The 17,779-nt window shown below is 41.3% G+C and overlaps 1 protein-coding gene across 8 annotated transcripts in view; it reads left to right on the top strand.

The window, feature by feature from the left end:
* Window positions 1–17,779, top strand: part of CYP4F22 (cytochrome P450 family 4 subfamily F member 22) — a 517,355-nt gene that overhangs the window by 465,773 nt on the left and 33,803 nt on the right. For all 8 annotated transcript variants that reach the window (XM_069603853.1, XM_069603852.1, XM_069603851.1 and 5 more), the window contains exon 10: window positions 14,970–15,103. In XM_069603853.1, the coding sequence (XP_069459954.1) occupies window positions 14,970–15,103 (134 nt within the window). The remainder of the gene's footprint in view (window positions 1–14,969; window positions 15,104–17,779) is intronic.

Genomic DNA, 17,779 nt, shown 5'->3' with positions numbered 1-17,779 from the left:
GCACAACACGCAGAAAACACATCTGCCTTAAACTATGAAATAATCAAGAACGTGGAAATATTTTTCCCTTTCACTGGTCAATGTCCCTATTAGCAAAGTAATGACCCTGGTTGCAAATTAATAATTCTCTTTCAGAAATCATTATTGTGGCTTTTTTAATCCATCATCCACAAAACGTCCAGACCGGTAAGTATCGAAGATCTTCATGTTCGGAAGGTCCTGTATGAATACAATATTTGTATATTTTATTTCAGATAAACCTTACTTATTGAGAAATAAAGACACGGGCACTTAATAAATGGTAAAAGGAATAGAATACATTCACTCTATTAGATGTAATCATGATGTTTAATGGGCACTGCCAGTTTGAATCTATGATGGAGAATCTGCCATTCAAATAAAATCCCACTACTGTACCCCTCTCATACCAAGAGGCAGTAGCCTGTGAAAGTCATATAAAACTGTTGGCTTTATCAATGCTTGTTGTTAACAGGACTCTAGTGCAAGGAACATATATAAATCAAGGGACTGAAGGCACAGTTAAGATATTTTTATCATACTAGTAGCCCATTTTTCAGCTACATCTAACACATTAACTCTCAGCAGAAAGCTTAGAAATAATGTTAGTAGGCCAACGTTTAATGTTACTGCTTGATAAAGATAGCTCAAAGACATTTTTGGTTGGAAAGTGGCAGGTACTGCGTGGAAATGGTCATAGGAATTAGTATGGCCATGACAGCCAATGGGTGAGTAAATAACCAAAGACCTACAATATGTGTGCCCATCCTCATATGTACACTACCTCCTAGCTATACTCAAATGCAATAGTTTTGGCTTAAAGGTGGTGCTGAAGCACCACCTAATAGCCAAAACTAAGAAAGGGGATGGCTTTTTTGTAATAGCCTCAGACTGACAATGTTAACAGTGTTTGATTATCTATGTTTACACCCAGCTAACACTGTAATGCACATAGACATGTTTCAACCAAACAGCCTAAAGCCATTTAGCAATTGTACAATTGTATGGATGCCTGAAGGGTCTTTACACAAAGAATGCTATTAACATTTATTAAGCTGAAGCAAATGTTATTCCAGCGGCATATATTATATTGGGCCATGAACCTGGTTGAAGCTAGAGCTGAGGTAGCAGCTGCTCAATTGAGGTTCTTGGTGCCCAAATGGGCTTTCAAAGTTATTTCATGTACCCATAGAGTGCTGAATGGCTTAATCAAGTGAGGCATCAATTATAAAGTCCTGTGGCTGCAATATATGTCTAAGCCCTTACTACAATGGACTGTTCTTTCTTTTTATTTGTGAGAGGCAAAATATGATCTTGAATAGAAAAAATGGTTAAATACCCTATTCAAAAGCTTCATAAAATTGAAACTCAAAAATCAATATTAGCATATCACTCATTAAATTCATATTTGCACTATATGACATTAGCAGAATGATGACACTTGCTCAATTTGGTTTTTATTTGGAATGAAGCACATATTATTGCATTATGTTCTTGCAATGATTTGTACTTGGATACAACAGTGAATTCAATCTGTGTTGCCATTTGAATGAGAACCCAAGAAGGAACTACCTAATAATGTTAATGGAAAAATGGTTGCTTTAAAAACAGTGTAATAACTTATAATAATAACGTATCTGACACATCTGCTTTTTAAAACAGTAGAATGTCTTTTTCATAGCTATGGAGACTGGTCAAAAGAGAGCTTTTTTTAAAGTTGTATTGTTTAAAAATTATATTTTTAATTGTCTTATTACTTTTGTCTTAAGTAGCTGAATTTAAAATTAAACTTCCGATATGTGAAGGAGAATTTTCTTACTACTGGTGTTCAATATAAGACACCACTATATGTAAAAAGCTTATTTTATAGTTTATTTTTATAGAAATGAATTGGCTGCAATACATTGTGTGTGCATATATACCTGGTGTTACCTGACTGGATATATGTTAGGAGAGAGCAGTCTTTTCATTTTGTGTGGATTGGTGGTCACTAATTCATGGACATTCTTTCACACTTCTCTAATTGGGACCTATTTTTAGATTGCCTTGTCAGGCTTCTTGCAATTTCTCACACTGGATCTAGAAAGATATTGGGCCTCATTCCGAGTCCAGCGGTAACCCTGCCGGTGCTACCGGCGGGTGCCGCCGGACTCAGAATAATTTACCAGCACCTGACCTCTCGGTGCCACCGGCTCATTCCGAGTCCGGCGACTGGGAAGTCAGGCACTGGTATGTTTGGAAATCCCCATTTCCATAGAGTCCTATGGGACCCTATGGGAGTGGGGACATGAGAGCACCGGCACTGTTGCTCCCGTGAGAATTCTGCTTACTGTTACCAGACTAGAAATCCAACCTAGCAACCTGGTTGGGAGGCCCAAATCGGATTGGAAACCCTTAAATTGAGCAAAATGGCACTCAGGATTCATTGATTAGTTATTTTACATGTGCGGTTGAATGAATGGGACAGGAATTTGTGTGGGTGTACTAAGAAGCAAGAAAACTTACAAGCTACACAGCAAGGCACTAAACAACATGCATACAGGTTAGAAAATCGACTTTGGGAAGGAAAGTCAGCGCAGCAAGACTCACACGTGGCAAAATTGCAATTTCTTAGTTTTTACAGGTTTAAAACAAGCAAACAACTTCAGAAATGAGCTAAACAGACATAATTGAAAATTGGTTTTACTGATGAGATACCAAGGCACATAGGTATGATACATAGGCCCTGATTCATGGATTATTTGCGCCAAAAAAAATGGGATTTGTGCGCCATTCTGCCCGCAAATCCCCATTTGTTAAACAGGGATTTGCGGGCAGAATGGCACACAAATCCCGTTTTTTTTCGGCGCAAATAATACATTAATCAGGGCCTAAATGAAAAGGTGACTCTTGATGGGTGGCAGTATGGGATTCTTTATAGGGAAGGTAAATCGGATTTTTAAAAGGGAAACACTTTCACGGGCAAACTCGGTTTTGTTAACAACTATATTTTAATGGCTAGATTATTAAAGAAAGACACAGTACGCAAGGAGGTTAATTCGCAAGGTTAACCTTTTCACGCCGCATTCATCTGTATGGGAAATTAATTTATTCAAAATAGTACTAGGGACTTAGACAATGGACTGAAATGATTTTGGAAAGAATTGCGCTAACACATGGAGACTAACATGGATTCTTCTAAGGACAGGATACACAGAGGATTCTGACAATTCAAGAATTTACTAGGGTATTTATAGGATTTTTATGGTGTTGAACAGGGTATGCAGCTTTTTGGTTACTGGGGAGGGGTGATACTTACAAAATGCACTTGAATTGGGTAGTTTGGAGAGCTAACCAGGTCTCTGGACAGCAGGACAAGCATCTGGTCATTGCGCAGCAGCTGGGCTCTCCTTTAAAGGAACAGTGGGGCAACCGGGGTCTGGTCACAGTGGACAGCGGGATGCATCAGCTCGGCAAGGACAGGTCTGGTCACTGGATTTTCCCAGAGGGGTCAGCAGCCTTTCTTCCTTTCTACCTGAATGATTGGGAGTTTTTAAGGGTTTAGTTCTGGATAGGAGGTTCTACCTGTATAGGAGGTTCTGCCTGGATATCGATCAGCTACCTCTGGCCTGGCTCTGCAGTCTGGAGTCTTGCAAGGTGAATATGAATGTTGAATGTCTGGATCTCTGGATTTTTGATGTCCTCAATTTTGAATGTTCTGTCTTTCCCTATGCCTCCTCCTTTTATAAGCAGGATGACATCAGAGGATTTTTACTATCTGGGAGGAAAGAACCTAGACATACCTCCTAAGATAGGCTAGGTCAGGCTGTGGATGTCGCTGCCTCCCTGTAAGTGGATTGGATACAGGGAAGTGACATCAGTTTTAGGGTGTGTGTTTTATGATGTGCTTTGTTATACCACAGGCCCCATATTTTACAAGGAATATGCTGTTCCAAATCCCAAGTTTGTGCAATGCTGTTTTGTCCTTCTGGCAATCTTTTGCCATTTCTATGGAACACATTTCACCTAAAATTCTACAAATGGCTACTTATCAGCCTATCAATGTCAGGCATATTTCTATTAAATGTTACATCTGTGTTATGTACGCTTTCCTCAGAAATGCCTCTTTAATGCCATTTGTGTCTCCCACATGCTACAAAAGCCCTAATATTCTCATCTTGTTGAAACCAAGCTTTCATAGCTTTGGTCAATTTCTACACACAGGGATATGCTCAAGAAATGGGTTCTTTGAAACTGACACCAAGCAAAGGGAAGAAAGAGCTTCTTTTGAAGAGCTGTGCATGTGTTAATTTGTGGCAAAAGTGATGGCTAGCTGTATGGACTGAAATTAATTTCTCTGCTCTTCACAGATTTTACTTGACACAACAATGCCGTTCAGGGAGCAATGGTCCTCATTTGATGATGTTCATCCTGAATATAGATGGGCATGGCTGTGTTTTACTGGAACCAAACTGTGTAATGTTTAAAGATGGAAATAGCACCAGTGCAAGGTCATTTTAGACACAGAACATTTTCTTTTTCATTTTAGTTTTGAGCCAACAGCATAGCAGTGCTGAGCCATTTTGCCTTGGATTCCTTCTCTTTGGGTTCACATGATAAAACAAAATGTAGCCATTCTCGCCCCATATGTGCTCAGCAGACACAGCACAGCCATTACTTCTGTAACTGCTAAAAACGCAGTTTTGTGATGCAGGGGAATATGTGCTCAGCAGACCCAGTGCAGCCATTATTTTTGGCAACTGCTAACATGGTGTTTTGTGATGCAGGGATTTCTATTGGGCTGGTAAATGAGCTTGTATTTTCAAATGTAGCAGAAAATGCACCTCATCACTCTTTCTTCATATTTTCTCTATCTGATTCAAAATAATTATCAATGACCAGGTCTCCTTCTTTTATAGATACATGATTAAACCTTCAAAAAGCAGCTAAGGATCACAGTGAACGCTCCCTGAATTGTAAAGATCACACAGGATTAGCACCAGTTGCACTCTCTTGGAGAAGCACACACATGTAGGTGGCTCTTCCTCAGAATGATCACCGACACCTCCCTCCTTGGACGCTTTCACATTTTATTGTAGTTGTTCGCCAATCTATAAGATTATTTTAGCAGATGTGCGCACAACTGCAAACCTTCTTGCAAGCGAACATGTGCCTGTTTAGATATTAAAAAAATCAAATTTTTTCACATCAACTCTAGAGAACTATTCCGAGAGGTTTGCAAAAGATGGCGCTATCTTTATTCAATCTGCAGAGGAAGAACAGATAGCTGATCATCATACACAAAACAGATGGCTCCAACTAGTGTATACATGCAAAAGTGATTGAATTTAACCTTGTTATCCTCACTTAAACATTGGTATATCTGATAAGTCAGCATTAAGAAAAAAGTGATTGCTATAAATGTGTAATTTGTTTATTCAGCTTTACTGCATACAATACCCAGAGACAATAAAGAGGTAGGCCGCAAATCAGAAGGGGACGTATTCAACAGGGGCCCAAAAAGAGCTTGCAACATGTCCTTGGTTGCGAACACCCCAGAAATCAATGGTCTTAATCATTTAAAGGCACATTATGATGAATTAATCTCACCAAGGAGCTATAAACAAGTAGAGGATGTGTGCATTATATTGTATAAGCAGTTGGAAGCAAGTTTTAGCACAGATTTTGAGACACCTTTCAAAGCCAGCCTGCACATCTGAGCCTCTATTATGGTCTAATACGCAAACCTCAGAGTTTAAGTGATCCAGTAATGTAAAATAATTGGACTGTGTCTGAACCCTAGCAGTTCTTTTAATTTTGACTTTGGAATACAATATTGCTGTCAGGGTGTCCAGTCTAAAGAAGCAAACAGTTGTGCACATGTTTTATCAAACTCCTTATGTGAGTGAAAGGGTCAACACCCACAAAATAAATCAGGTCGAATTTTGTAATCATAACTTGTTAACTGTGATAAACGCACATCTTAAATTCCTACTATTTAGTTCATTTTGGCTGAGACCTACTTGCCACAAGCAGCGGAATGTGGGGTGTAAGGCATAAGGGTGTTTTTTGTTTAAGTCCCTAGAATCTAAGTAGTATATGAATGTTTGATGTGAAGTCATATGAAATGCACATGTTCTATACCCCTCATTTACATATCAAAATTCGAATTAAATTGAGGTCTGACTTTAATGTGAATTTTTATATGTATAGTAGCATACAACGTACAACATGTAAATCTCTTAAATCTAAGACACAGACTCAAAAGTAACAGTTTGAAAACCTTTTATTATCAAACTTTGTGGGGTTGGTGTGATGCCTACCTGGCCCTACTCTAAGGGGATTTTTCCCCCAGCTGATGCTTCTAAGGGCGGTCGATGTCCATAAGTCTTAAACCAAATATGATAGGGGGAGGGGAGTTTTGGGTTTTCATAAAGGAAAAATGGTGGTTAAAAATGAAATGTAAAGCAGCACAGCTAGTGGCAGGTAATCTTACCAATAGGTGTAGTTCTGCCAGTTCAAAATAGTTCAATAAAAAGGGTTGCCCCTGGAACCTTCCACGTAGAGCTCATGCAGCAAGTCAATAGAGTTCACAATGTCTCTGGGCCTCTTGAGGTTCCCTTCCCCAAGTTCAGACTCCTATGGCTTCAAAACAAAAAGTCACAGTTCTTTCAGACCTGTCAGGGTTCAAACGATTCAGTTTCTTACTTTACAACCCAACTGAGGATTCACAGTTACATTCAGGACTCCCAGGGTTCCCTTCCCCAGGTCTAGGCCTCTCCTGTAAACTTCACAAAATCCTTACGGACCTCTCAGGGTTCCCTTTCCAAAGCCTAGGCCCCTCTTTACAAAGTTCAACAAACAGCTCCTCTTGTCAGGATGCACCAGTTTAAAACATAGTTCTTTCAATGGGGTAGTGTCAGAGAGATTCGAAAATGCTGAGCTTTGGCTCTTCCCCTGTGCAAACACTCTGACTTCTAACCCCTCTCTTTGTACTCTGTATCTTTCTTCTGGCACCTTTCCCTCCTGGGCCCTTTCCACTCTGGTTTTCCTTCTATTTCACCTTTCTTTCCTTTTTGCTGTGCACACCTGCACCCCCTACTCACTTTACTGCACCTCTTACGCACACCTCTTGTCCTTATCGTGCCCCAGGCAGACTCTTTTACTCTGTTCCTTTGGTTGTGCACCCTTGCACCTTCCTTTCTGTTTGTCGTGCCTCTTTTACTTTCCCTTTTCAGCTGTTAGGTCGCTCGTACCCTCTTTTCCTACCTTCGGGTCTGCTTGCACCCTATCTTGGCTTTTTCTCGCTTTCTCACTTGGTCTGTTGGGTCGCACCCTTTTCCCTTATATTCTTTACAGTTCACTTTCCTCTTATCTCTCTTTACTTCCACGCCACTAGTGCATCTTTCTTTACGCTTTTATTTCTCTTGCTTTCCACTTTTTTACCTTCTTGTTCTTTCTGTTTTTTTTTACCTTCGTGCCACTTACACATCTTTTCTGCTTCCACACCCGCTCCATCCACCTGCAGGCCACCATGTTTTTATCTTCACTTTTCACTAAACTCACAGAGAAGCACAGTGCTGTCGAGCTATCTCATCGGGATGCATTGGGTCGAGATCAGGGCCTCTCCACTTGCCTCTCAGACACCCTTGGGAATGGCACATATCCCAAAGGAACAAGCATTTCTCTGGACTCGGCCAGCAGTCGCAGTCTGCCTCACTCTGGCTCTCTGGAGACACGGCTTCGTAGCCTCGCTGCACCCCTTAAAACACACCAGTGCCGCGCCGTGGCATGCTGCTCTCCTCCGGACTCACCAGGCTTCTCCCACTGCAGCTCCCTGCTCCTTGGCTCTCCTGGTCCTGTCAGCAACTTCTGCTCGCTCATACTCTTTGGTAGAACCGCACCTTTTATACTGGTATAGAGTCAAGTGAAGTCGGGTGTGAATAGTCATAATAAAGTGCCTGACCTTACCTGACTCTATTAGTGGGACAATTCAAGGGTGTTACATGGTAGGCCTCACTTTGTATTCCTATGTTGTGTCTAGGCATAAACCTCATTACTCCCTATTGCCTCTTCTTTGTCCCAGTATTTCTTGGACATGGAGAGGGTGAGATGAAATGTGACTTTAGATTAGATTTATTTAGTGAAACATTACTAGGTGGCTGACAGGGGATATAGGAAATCCCTCTAGCCTTGCTTTTATTTAAAGGGATAACTTTCCCTCTCGGTCGGTCACTCTGTAACCATGACACAATGGAATACTAGCATGGGACATGATAGCATCACATGTTGTCTAGAGTAGTGGAAGGTGAATGTAAACTTCCCTTAAGACTGTGTCTTTGTCTTATTGGATCTTTTTTTCTCACCTACTTCCTATAAATAGTTTCTTGTTCTCTCTTGGATCTTGGTTAAGGAGGCCTGGATCAGGGATGATGGAACCAACATATCCCATAAAAGCTTCCAGGACTACTTCTTCCTCACTTATGATACCGTTGGGATACCGCGTCGTGCCTACGTATGCTCTCCCCGCAGTTCCCAGGGACCTCCTGCCCACGTGATCCTCCCTCGCTTGTCCTCCCCAGGATTGGGATCCAAGAGCTATGGCCCTCCCCTGACCACCTGAGCAACAGATCCCCAGGGACTACTTGTGAGACTGCTCTCAGGTTTCTCACAATGTCCAGGTCATATAGATTATGTACATTAATCAGGTGAATGTCTTATAAGCCTCCTATGCATATGAAAATTCAAAACTCCCATTAAAATGAGGTCTGACTTTGGTGTTAGTTATTATACATTTAGAAGGTGTATTGGAGTTTTACAACTCAGACATGTACACAATTTACATCTCTTATAAGTCTTATATACATAAGACAACCCCCTAAAAAGTTAGTAGTGATTTCCATGTGACTTTTCATAATTGGAGTCCGTCTCATACACGTACATATACAGTTTGTATAGAAGATGTACATTCATACTGCACATGTATACAATATAGACAATCATTAAAACTTAAATTTGAAAGCTTGATTTTAGAAAATAGTGTTTGCGTGTGTGTATATGTATTTAGCTAGGCGAATGCAGTTATCCAATTACCCTTCCAGATCATAGACTTCTTACATCACTACATGAGAATGAAAGGGATGTGGATACCAGGAGACGCAGGCAACTACAGTCATCAATCTTATGATACGTAGAGATGAATTATAGACTGTGGTAAGGAACTATTTTGCTTTTAACATTCTGTAAGAAACTGAGAATTGGTATGCTTTGAAAGCACTTGTGAGGGGGAACGTCTTTTTCCCTCTCAAACTCCTTAAAAATAAATTAAAAGCCTCACAAAGGACGACCTTTATATGGAGCTCAAATTGATGGTAGAATATCACAAATGGACCCGTCACAGGCTCATCATGAGGAAGGTTTAAACAAGAAAGAGCCACATTAAGAAAGAAGAACCAGCGGCACACACCGTACTTAGGTCAACACAGCGTTTATATGCACAGTAGCAGGACATGGAAAATGGTAGCAAATAGAAAGAAATGGAGGGTAAGTGCAAGATTATCTATGAAAGTACAGAGAATGGAGTGATGAGCAACATTTTCATCATTTTATGAGTCTCACTACTAAACCAAACCTTGACTCATTCCTTCAGGAAACTTACCTGGAACAAGTAGCCATACCGTCAGTCTGTGCGACAAAAAGAAAAATTGGATGTGCCCATTTCCAGAAGTGACATTTTGGAGTTGATAAAAAAAATGAAGAGCAACACAATCTCAGGCTAAAATGGCCTAACCACTTCCTTCTGCAAACCCCTTGATCATGTACTTGCTACTCCCTTTGCAAACCTAATTGACCACATGCGAGATGGGAGGCAGGGAACTCTGTGAATTTGTTAGAAGCCCATGTTTCAGTAACATAAATGCAGGGAAGGACCCAAAGCTCTGCCCGTAGTACTGGCTAAAAGCATTAATGGACATTGATGCTATAATCTTCATACGCATAGTGGCAAATATGTTAGAGCAAACAATGCCTCTTCTGATCTATCCTGATCCATCAGATTTTATTCAGAACAGAAACACGGCATATGATATGTGCATCTACCAGACTAGGCCATGCTGAAAAAGCTTTTGACAGAATAGACTCTGGTTTTCTGTGGACTACTCTGCAAGAATGTAATTTTAGGTCTGACCATGATTGCTACGATATCTGTAAATTATTGAGGTCCAGGGTTGAAAATGTATGCACAAAGCGGATTGGATAGACCGATTTTGCCTCTTTAAGGATATGCAACAGGTGTATGTGCGTGAGGAACCCAGACTGTGGTGCGCTGTGGCTTGGTAAATTATTTGAACAATGAACTTAAGTGCGACTGTTGCAATTTTATGGAACATTAGGTTACAGCCAACCTAAAATTTGATAACAATACAGCTGTTCAAATTCCAAGAATCTAAATGTTTTATTCTGTGGTTGATACTGTTGTAGCCGACACGTGTTTCGACCAGTTTCGTCCTTTTCAAGGTACAGTATCTAGTCTAAGTCACACCTTTTAACAGAAAATAAAGACATTCAAGTATGTCATTTACAAATTAATAACAAATGTTTAGGCCATTGACAACAGCCAGAACCAATGAATGAAGCCATGCCAATATATCAATATTTCATCCAATGACATCGAACTAACAGTAGAGTTATTAAAAATGAGGAATGTATAATAAGGAATACAGAAAAGAAGACAAAACAAAAATGGGGGTTCCAGGGAAAACGGAGGAAAGGGAGACAAGAAAAAATAAGATAATTATTCAGAACATGATGCAATAAGATCTGTTTTATACCTTATACATCATAATTCAAACCAAAGTTCTTCTAGGCCCAAAGATTGTGAAATGTCGACCAACACATTCTTAAATGAAGGTAATGGTAACAATCAGATAACACGATTAGACATTATCAATATCTGGTTGAAAATTGTCTAACTGGCCCGTACCAATCTAAAATCAGTGGATTCTCATCAGTATTAAGTGTGTCTTGTTATAAGACATTATATTCCACCAGATTGACACATTATCGATATGTATTTGCAATGGAAAACACCTTGTTCTGGCTTAAATTCAAAGGGGGGAAGGCAAATGGAAACAGCACGTTATTGGTGTGTTTTTGCTGAGAACCAATGGTTACAAAATGATGTCTACTCATAATTCATTCAAAATACCCAATACTGTGAGCCCATAACGTTCGCACACACACAGGATCTACATTTCTTAAAGTCAGCCTCCTAATATGGTTATGCTCGGGGGAATGCCCCAGGTGAGACGCAGAAAGAGAATGAGAAGGACTGAGTCCTTGAGGCTTTTGTAGGCCATTCCAAATTGAACTCCTTTACATCCCATGATCTCCTTATTCAGAATCCAACAACCGCTCTGCATCTGGTAAACCTATTAGGATCTCACACCCTGTAAACTACATCTTCCAGAATCCCTGTCTTTGTTACCTACCCAAGTACTAAAAGTCATTCTTATCTACGTCCCTCTGATTATTTCCTGAACTCCCAGTCTACTTTGACAAAACACTACCATTCTCACAATCCCCCGTATTCATTTCACAAACCCTACCAAACTCACACTTGCAAGCTTACCAAACCCCCAGGACAAGGGATATCATTTCTTATGACACCATTTCCCCATCCTACTCAGCAGGATATTTAGAAACTCTACCCCCCCCCAACCCTTTCTGACATTAACACTTTCTTAGACAGTGGAAGACAATGGACTAACACTAGAGCCGTTTACCTGACTTGCCCCGGCACAAGGGTCAGGCAGAGACAGGCAATTGACAATAACTGAACACACCTGATGGCCCTTTCCCTTCCCCACAGGGATAAAAGGCAGAGCACGAAAGCACACTTGGAGCCAGGACAAGCGCACGAGGAAGCAACTATTCCAGGACAGCAGTTCAAACAGATAAGAAAGGCGGCAAGACCGGAAAGGATAACGAGGAGGGAAGTGCCCTTGCCCTTTTTGACCCAATCCCTCGAAGCCTCCATGAAAAGTATCATAAGACAGGGAACTACAGCTGACGTGTGGTTAACAAATGCCAACGGTGCACATGACCCTCCCGCACTGAAAACCGAGGTGGGGAGGTGCACTTGCATCCGTGGTACTGTCCTTGACTCCATAGACAAGAAATTACAAGGAGGTCAGCACAGCCGGTGACTCTGCGGGAGAACTGATAGTAAACCGGGCGGTGTTGAGCGAAGGTTGCAAACGGCAACTTTTTATGAACAAAGAACTTGTGTATTAGTGAACGTGGGCATCCATTTGAAAGACTCTGGCTCGTCCCCTTTCTAGTGGACATTATAGTAACAAGAGGCCACAGTAAAGGCCGGCCTAACGGGTTAAGGTGGTCATACAAGGATAGAGTCAAAATACCTTGTGCAATTGAAAGTCCTTAACCCATTACCAAAGTTCTGATATTGTGGAACAGGTGTTATCACCCAGTTGAGGGAACCGCTGTGTGAACGGTCAATGTGTGAAGCCTGACTGGGGGCTAAGCTGACCATGGGGTTGAAAAAAGCTAAGGGAAGTGAAGCCCACAAGGTCAACCAAGTCAACTGTGTCAAACTGGCAAATGTGAACCCAGCTGAGGGATGCCAGCGAATGAGAATAAAATGTAACACTCTGTAAACATTGTGTCGACAAGAGTGAACCCGGCTGAGGGATGTCCACAATGAATGATTGTTTAAAAAGACATTGAGACTCTTGAATGTTACAAGTTGCTGATATCTTGAACGAAAGGCTGTAGTGAACCCGACTGGGGGAGGCAAGCATTGCAAAAGGATCGGAGCCTGGTTGAGGGAGATCCACGGGTGAAGGGAAATCACCCGACGGGAAGATTACTGAAAGGAACCTTTGGTTTTGTTGTTTATAGTACATCTGGCCCTCTGAGGCAAGAGACTTGGTGTAAAAGAGACTTGGCCGCAGAATGTCCTGACATTTTGGAAATGAACTGTAAGCTTGTGCCGGAGAAGCCCAGGATTGCTGTGCTCAAGAGTCCCGCTGTTGTTGCGTGTTAAGAACGTGAGGAAGGTAGACCCCAGTCATACCATCCTGGCTTATCATTTTGTGACCACTTTTTTCCTTTCTGATGAACATTGTCCCACACTCTTTTTTAACTTAGTGGTAAGGATTGGCAATCGTTTTTTTTAATTGTAGACCCTTTTTATGTGACAAGACGCCACTACAACTGCCTTATTATTTGATCGACGTACTTGCTCCCATTTTAGATTAAGGTATAGATTAGGCGTTTTTCTCACCCATTTATAGTTTAATAAACACCCTTGAAATGTGATCATTTGTGTCTGACTTTACTGTTACCACCGTGAGTTCCTTAAAGCAGTCAAAGCACCCCTGGTTATAGCCAGAAAGTGCTTGAGGGGCTTGCATTCTCCAACTTATTGCACTTTTACCGGGTTACACAATTAGTGTTATTCCATAATGCTTCTTGGAGAGTTCAGAAATAAACTGGCTATTCATCGAGATGTACATTGGGGGTAGATGGATATGGATTTAACTCTCACTTCCCAGGTATATACTGTAGTGCAGGATAGACACTCTTGATATCCGTGTGGTTTCCTAGCCTGTGGGAGAAGACCTTTCAGAGAGGATGCATTTCTAAAGACCTGATCTCCATGCTTTATACTATGATGAATGAGCAAAGAATCCCTGCTATTAAGGCATAGCAAACCAAGGAGTGTGTGCCTTTGGGAATTCCAATGGAATATGCTGTGTGTCAGAGGCTACTTCAAAGAATGGCTACATTGTCAATCTCTATTCGGATCATAAAAGCACAGATAAAGAGTGTCCTTAGTTGGTACTTTAAATCCAATAGGTTCCACACGTTTGGGGATCATAGAATATATACATTCTGGAAAGGTTGTGGACATAAGGGTACTATTTTGACCCATTGGAACTGTCTAAAAATGTGATCATTTCAGTTAGAGTTTTGGTCTTATATGATATGATAGGATATTTATAACACGCTTAATACCCAGGAGGTTCCAAGCTCGGACCCGGGAATCGAACCTGTGGTGCTCCCTGTCATCTTGCTTCCAAGGCGAACACGTTACCCCTGAGCTATACTCCCGAGATGATGGAGAACTGAAATCTAGTTGGCTATGGATCCACTATATATGGTTCTGGGGGCAGAACACGTGGAGCACTACCTGTTGCACTCTGTCAGTGGCACTTTAGTCTTACAGCTTCAACTCACAGCAAGCAAGGGTTGGGGAAGTCATTCTATGAGTTTATGGCTGTTAGGTGTGGCACAATCTCATGATGGGAAACCTAGTGAACTTTAGGAGTGCAAGGAAAACATTCTTGCCTGTCTCGCATCTGTTCCTGAGGTCCATGCAAAAAGAATACTTTAGATGTAAAAGTCCTGTTAGATACCAGGCATGTAATTTGTTGGAGCGCAATTGACAAGCATGTCTGTGTTTGTTTGATGTGTATTTGTCTTAAGGTTTTGGAGGTGTTCACCTGTGTCCGGGGATGGGGGTGGTGGGAGTGGCGGGGAAGGACAGGAAAGGCAGGAAGGAGAGGAAGTTATGAAATGACATCTGTGTATGGTCCGACAAACTGATTGTTCAAAATCTAATAAGTGTTCAGTTTAATATGAGCAACCTGATCATGAAAGGTCAGTAAAAAGTATGTGTCCTGCCAAGATGAAAGGTGCATTGTGGAGAATGAGTTGTGCTTAAGATCAAGGAAAATGGAAGATAGCGGAGAATGAGATTGCGTGTAGCTGTCGCACAACACACACTGCAAAAGGAGGGAGGTGACAAGAGTAAGCCAAAATAAAGGGTGGGAACAGTGGGAGCTACTGGGGAACAGAATCAAGGGTTGTGTCTCCGCCGCCGCAGAATGTCGCATGGTCTGGGGGCCATTTGGTACGCACTAATGCTGGTGATCTGGTTTCCTTAGGGATGATCTGTCACAGCTGCCCTTCACCACAATGTGCATCAAGGAGAGCCTGCGCCTGCATCCTCCTGTCACCGCTGTGGCCCGCAACTGCACGGAGGACGTCAAGCTGCCCGATGGGAGGGTCATTCCTAAAGGTAATTGAGCTACCTCATCCATAATGGAGCCAAAGAAGTGGAAAAGGTAGCCATTCACAGATCTTCTTGCGAGTGATTCTGTGAGGTCAAATAACAAGATCTTTGTGGCTAAACCTTGCATATCGGCACTTAGCTAGCCTATCCTACTGGACCTTTCATTAACATGTGTAATATCGCTCTTAGCTAGCCTATCCTACAGGACCTTTCATTAACATGTATACTCTCGGCTCTTAGCTAGCCTATCCTACAGGACCTTTCATTAACATGTGTAATATCGGCTCTTAGTTAGCCTATCCTACAGGACCTTTCATTAACATGTATACTATCGGCTCTTAGCTAGCCTATCCTACAGGACTTTCATTAACATGTGTAATATCAGCTCTTAGCTAGACTATCCTACAGGACCTTTCGTTAACATGTGTAATATGGGCTCTTAGCTAGACTATCCTACAGGACCTTTCATTAACACGTGTAATATCGCTCTTAGCTAGCCTATCCTACAGGACCTTTCATTAACATGTGTAATATCGCTCTTAGCTAGCCTTTCCTATAGCACCTTTCATTAACATGTGTAATATCGGCTCTTAGTTAGCCTATCCTACAGGACCTTTCATTAACATGTATACTATCGGCTCTTAGCTAGCCTATCCTACTGGACCTTTCATTAACATGTGTAATATCGCTCTTAGCTAGCCTATCCTACAGGACCTTTCATTAACATGTATACTCTCGGCTCTTAGCTAGCCTATCCTACAGGACCTTTCATTAACATGTGTAATATCGGCTCTTAGTTAGCCTATCCTACAGGACCTTTCATTAACATGTATACTATCGGCTCTTAGCTAGCCTATCCTACAGGACTTTCATTAACATGTGTAATATCAGCTCTTAGCTAGACTATCCTACAGGACCTTTCGTTAACATGTGTAATATGGGCTCTTAGCTAGACTATCCTACAGGACCTTTCATTAACACGTGTAATATCGCTCTTAGCTAGCCTATCCTACAGGACCTTTCATTAACATGTGTAATATCGCTCTTAGCTAGCCTTTCCTATAGCACCTTTCATTAACATGTGTAATATCGGCTCTTAGTTAGCCTATCCTACAGGACCTTTCATTAACATGTATACTATCGGCTCTTAGCTAGCCTATCCTACAGGACCTTTCATTAACATGTACACTCTCGGCTCTTAGCTAGCCTATCCTACAGGACCTTTCATTAACATGTGTAATATCGGCTCTTAGTTAGCCTATCCTACAGGACCTTTCATTAACATGTATACTATCGGCTCTTAGCTAGCCTATCCTACAGGACTTTCATTAACATGTGTAATATCAGCTCTTAGCTAGACTATCCTACAGGACCTTTCGTTAACATGTGTAATATGGGCTCTTAGCTAGACTATCCTACAGGACCTTTCATTAACATGTGTAATATCGCTCTTAGCTAGCCTATCCTACAGGACCTTTCATTAACATGTGTAATATCGCTCTTAGCTAGCCTATCCTACAGGACCTTTCATTAACATGTGTAATATCGGCTCTTAGTTAGCCTATCCTACAGGACCTTTCATTAACATGTATACTATCGGCTCTTAGCTAGCCTATCCTACAGGACTTTCATTAACATGTGTAATATCAGCTCTTAGCTAGACTATCCTACAGGACCTTTCGTTAACATGTGTAATATGGGCTCTTAGCTAGCCTATCCTACAGGACCTTTCAGTAACATGCGTAATATTGGCTCTTAGCTAGCCTATCCTACAGGACTTTCATTAACATGTATACTCTCGGCTCTTAGCTAGACTATCCTACAGGACCTTTCATTAACATGTATACTATCGGCTCTTAGCTAGCCTATCCTACAGGACCTTTCATTAACATGTATACTCTCGGCTCTTAGCTAGCCTATCCTACAGGACCTTTCATTAACATGTGTAATATCAGCTCTTAGCTAGACTATCCTACAGGACCGTTCATTAACATGTATACTATCGGCTCTTAGCTAGAATATCCTATAGGAACTTTTGTTAACATGTGTAATATCGGCTCTTAGCTAGCCTATCCTACAGGACCTTTCGTTAACATGTGTAATATGGGCTCTTAGCTAGCCTATCCTACAGGACCTTTCATTAACATGCGTAATATCGGCTCTTAGCTAGCCTATCCAACAGGACCTTTCATTAACATGTATACTATCGGCTCTTAGCTAGACTATCCTACAGGACCTTTCATTAACATGTATACTATCGGCTCTTATCTAGACTATCCTACAGGACCTTTTGTTAACATGTGTAATATCAGCTCTTAGCTAGACTATCCTACAGGACCTTTCATTAACATGTATATTATCGGCTCTTAGCTAGACTATCCTATAGGACCTTCTGTTAACATGTGTAATATTGGCTCTTAGCTAGCCTATCCTACAGGACCTTTCGTTAACATGTGTAATATGGGCTCTTAGCTAGCCTATCCTACAGGACTTTCATTAACATGTATACTATTGGCTCTTAGCTAGCCTATCCTACAGGACCTTTCATTAACATGTATACTATTGGCTCTTAGCTAGCCTATCCTACAGGACCTTTCATTAACATGTATACTATTGGCTCTTAGCTAGCCTATCCTACAGGACCTTTCATTAACATGTATACTATTGGCTCTTAGCTAGCCT

The sequence above is a fragment of the Ambystoma mexicanum genome, chromosome 3q (assembly GCF_040938575.1).
Source record: "Ambystoma mexicanum isolate Mex_15411 chromosome 3q, UKY_AmexF1_1, whole genome shotgun sequence".
NCBI classification, from domain to species: domain Eukaryota; kingdom Metazoa; phylum Chordata; class Amphibia; order Caudata; family Ambystomatidae; genus Ambystoma; species Ambystoma mexicanum.
The sequence above is the reverse complement of the archived record's forward strand: the minus strand, read 5'-3'. Positions and strand labels throughout refer to the sequence as shown.